The 4198-nt window shown below is 27.9% G+C and overlaps 1 protein-coding gene across 1 annotated transcript in view; it reads right to left on the reverse strand.

Annotated features, from left to right (window-relative positions):
• Positions 1-742: 742 nt before the first annotated feature.
• Positions 743-4198, reverse strand: part of LOC117121029 — a 5816-nt gene continuing 2360 nt past the window's right edge. The window contains exons 3-6 of the mRNA XM_033266125.1: positions 3725-3935; positions 2853-2962; positions 2374-2593; positions 743-1339 (exon numbers count right to left, since the gene is read on the reverse strand). Of these exons, the coding sequence (XP_033122016.1) occupies positions 1242-1339; positions 2374-2593; positions 2853-2962; positions 3725-3935 (639 nt within the window). The 3' untranslated portion in view covers positions 743-1241. The remainder of the gene's footprint in view (positions 1340-2373; positions 2594-2852; positions 2963-3724; positions 3936-4198) is intronic.

Raw genomic sequence — 4198 nt, forward strand, 5'->3', positions numbered from 1 at the left:
GAAATAACTGTAATTCTATAGAAATTATATAAAGAAATTTTATAAAAATGTACTGTATAGAAGTTGTATGGTATTTCTATAGAAAGTATTTTAAATGTCTATAGAAAGTATATGAAAATTCTATAAGCCAAATAACAATTCTGTGTAAAGTGTATGTAAATTCTATAGAAATTATATAAATAGATATTATAGAAATGTATAGAAGTTGTATGGTACTTCTATGGAAACTATTCTGAATGTCTATAGAAAGTATATGAAAATTCTATAAGCCAAATAACAATTCTGTATATAGTAAATGTAAATACTATAGAAATTGTGTATAAAATTCTATAGAAAGTCTATGTATTTTGTATAGAAAATATATAAGAAGTGATTGAACACTATGGAAATTCTATAGAAAAAGTTACATAATTACACATTAAATAAATATATGAAATTGTATGTATTTAAATTTACTATAAATAAATAGTCATTTATTATTTTTCTTTGTAAATTTCCACAGAGTTCCAAATACACATATGAATTAGCAATTACAATCCATAGTATTATAATAATATACACTCTTTCAAACAAAATTTTACTGACACAACTATAAGTAAATATTTCATAAAATTTATTCACCGAAAATGCATGACAAGTGACCTCAAGCTTTAGTTAATCCAAAATTCAAATTTACTTAAATATTAACATTGATTAACTTATATAATTAAAGTTCTCTTAATGCAGGGGCGGATCCAAGTAGACTTGCTATGTTTTTTGATGTATTAAGAGATAACTTTAAATATATTTTTTTAAACTAGAGAATTATTTGAGAATCATTGTTAATGTTATGTATTACAGTACTATAAAAAAATGCTGAAATAAATAGATAACTTAAAATACATATTAACATATTACAAAACCCCTAAGTTTGTACGATTTTTAAAATAGATTTATTTAAGAACAATGATAATGACAATGGTTATTTATTATTAATGTTATATTTTACATTGTAAAAATGGTGAAATATAAGATCAAATTCACATACTAAAAAAATCCCTCCCAGTTTGTTACAAACAGTACATTTTAAAATCAACGATAATAACTTATTAAATTTGTCCATCATAATCGTTACAGTAATATAATTCTAAAGGTATTGAAATTATGTTAGTTACTGGAATCTATATACAGTCTGGCCTCTTAGGTTTAGGCATTCGTTAGTTGAGCTATGGTTAAACGGATGGACATAAATATAAATTGAATTAATTCGCCTTAATTTTGTTTAGTTCTTTGACTTTATTGGCCAATGATTGCCTCAGCAAAGCAACTGAAGTGTTTGGGAATTTCTTCATCGTGAAATCTGAGGATGAAAAAAATGTATAATAATTTATCAGTTGTCAAATTCACCAGTTGTTGATAAAGTGTTAGAATAAAAGGTTGTTAGCTTGATTTTTTCATAGATATAACATACAGTATTATAGAATAAGCCAACACATTTTTCGTCACATTACAAGATCAATAAAATTTTTCATTATACAATTATAGGACTAATTTATGATGATGTATATGATACTAAACACATTTAATTGAATCTTTCAGTAACATAGTTTAAAAATACATTTTTTTATAAAAGTGTATTTGACTCAAAAATTAAAAATTTAGCAATTCAACAGCCCATTTTGTGTAAGCCAATGTCTAGTAATGTAAATTCACCAGTTTTCTAGAAAGTATATGATATAAAATGTGTTATCTTAGTATTTCTCATAAATAACATCTATTTTTAAATTTATCAAAAATGTCAATTTTGGGTTACAATATTAACATAAATGTGTTATCATACCTATCATTTGGTATATTATTTTAATATGCCAAATGATGTGTATGATGAAATCATTTTATCATCATTTGGTATATGTTTTTAATAGTTTCCAAATATATTCAAGTTAGTTATTTTGGTGTCAAAATATGTAACCTTTAACAAACTATAACTCCGAAATACAAAATGAATAATGTCAGATATTAATTTTGTATTTTGCTGTTGAAAACATTTCAGACGAAAGGCTGTTGTTAGATTAGTGTTTTTCCAATTAATATTATCGTTTGGGTATTAAAATTAACATAGCATGTCATCATACACATCATTCGGTAGAACTTTAGTATGATACCAAATATATTTAAATTGGATTTTTCAGTGACGAACTAGCTTCTAAGTATGATTTTTTTGGTAAAATCGTGTAAAATTTGCCATTTTTTGGTCAAATTTGGCACTTAAATATAAGATTCGGCTTAGCAACAGCCCCCAAAAAATAATATAGCATAAGAAAGTGCAGAACACATTGCAACTGCAGACCTACTGTACTGTAATCAGTAGTTTGTTATTTCTATTTCTCTTACCTATGATGGCCCCAATTCTCTGCGGATCTAACTGCTCCTTTGGCTCAGTAGTGGTCAAGTGAGCGTTACTTTTTCGGCCAGTGATGCTCTTCCCGACCACTTCTTCAACCTTAAATAAAGACCTGAATAAACTTCTCACAAGTTTGGTTGGGCCTTCGCTCGATTGTGTGGCACATAGCAGGGCACCTCTTTCCATTAAAATTCCGTGCCCTATATCCACCTTTAAAAAACAAAGTTTTAATAAACTTTATAAATAAAATTATTGTTTCATGCGTTTATTGATATCAAACAAAAATTCCAGTGCCTGCGCTGGAAAATTAAAATTTGTTGATGTATATTGAGTTTAAAGGTAGCTCCCAGCTGTAAATCTCAATTAAATTTTAATGATGAAGTGTTTTATAGTTTGTGTTTTGTGGAATTGGTTTGTTGTTATATTTGTGGTTCAAATTAAAATATTAGTTTTAGTAATTAGTATTAACCTTTGAAGTCTGTTTCACATTATGTGATGATGGGCTATTTCCTTCATTGGGCTCCTGCTGCTTCATTTCCTCCTTAAACTCCTTAAGGTTTTTTATCATTTTTGACAAGTCTGCAAAAAATAAATAATTCAAAGCATAATATGAAATTACATAGGTTTAATAATAAAAAAAAAACTAGAAATTTTATAAGCAGGCATACTAATACAGGGACACTAATACAGCAAAAACGTGCTAAGCTTAAGTGCAGCTCATATAGTTGCAGTGTTGGAATTTATTATTATGGATTTTTTTCAGACAATTACTGTACATTGAAGATGTACTATCAGTCAAAATATAGGAAAATAAATAAAATTTACTAATATTTTACCACAAAAATCGTTAAATTAATTACTAGCCAATGTAAAGATTTTTATGCAGATGGATACAGAAAAGTTACCGTATAATTTAACCGTCAGGAAATTGACAAGATTTTTTTTTTTTTTTGACCTAACAAAAATATTTCAGATAGCGGCGTTTGATTTTTGTAGTTATCGCAACACCTTATCGTTGGAGGCTCTATCGTTGTCATCTTTTTAAAGTTCACATACACACAGTACCCTTCCCATCTTTAGTTATGAGTCAGGTGGTCGTTTTATGTTGTATTTTTTTTTGGTCGTCTCTTGCATTATAACCCCCTTGTTCAAAATTTGAGGTTATTCTTCAAGGTATTTCATCTTTTTGTAGCACTGCGTTTCCGGCGACTCTTGTGTGCCAATTAATGTGTATATCGCCAAATAATTCTTACTTCTTTCTTTCAGAACGTTTTACCGTATTTCTAAACTAGCATATAAATATTCATAAATATAATATTAAAAAAGAAAACCGATATTTACCTTTATATTTCAGTAAATCTGCATTCTCATTACATACGTCTTTATACTTTGTTTTAAGTTCGCTGTATTTAGTTTTAAGGCCATCATATTTTGCGCAGCGACATGCAGGTGTTTCCTTGTCCTTGTTTTCTTGTTGCACACGTATTTTAGCCAAAATTTCTGTGCTTGAAGACAATGGTGTCACATTTGTGTGCTTCTTCTTCTTTTGCGGCTTAAAAAAACAAAATACTTTGTTGTTAAATAACGACAGTGTGTATATAACCAATGGTAGAAACAGTGCTTGAATAATGGAAAATAATGTTGCAGGTTCAAATCTTGGTTTTGAGATGTATTTAGTCTTTATACTTACAACAAAGACGTACAGGTGCTTCATATGACACACTTTTTTCAAAAAACTGAAGAGGGAAGTGTTTGTTGAAGATGTACATAAAAATAAGCCTATATAAATATATGCATGATTAAATTAGGTTTGGT

This window comes from Anneissia japonica, unplaced genomic scaffold (genome assembly GCF_011630105.1).
Source record: "Anneissia japonica isolate Jap-2015-1 unplaced genomic scaffold, ASM1163010v1 scaffold287908_len133989_cov124, whole genome shotgun sequence".
Taxonomy (NCBI): domain Eukaryota; kingdom Metazoa; phylum Echinodermata; class Crinoidea; order Comatulida; family Comatulidae; genus Anneissia; species Anneissia japonica.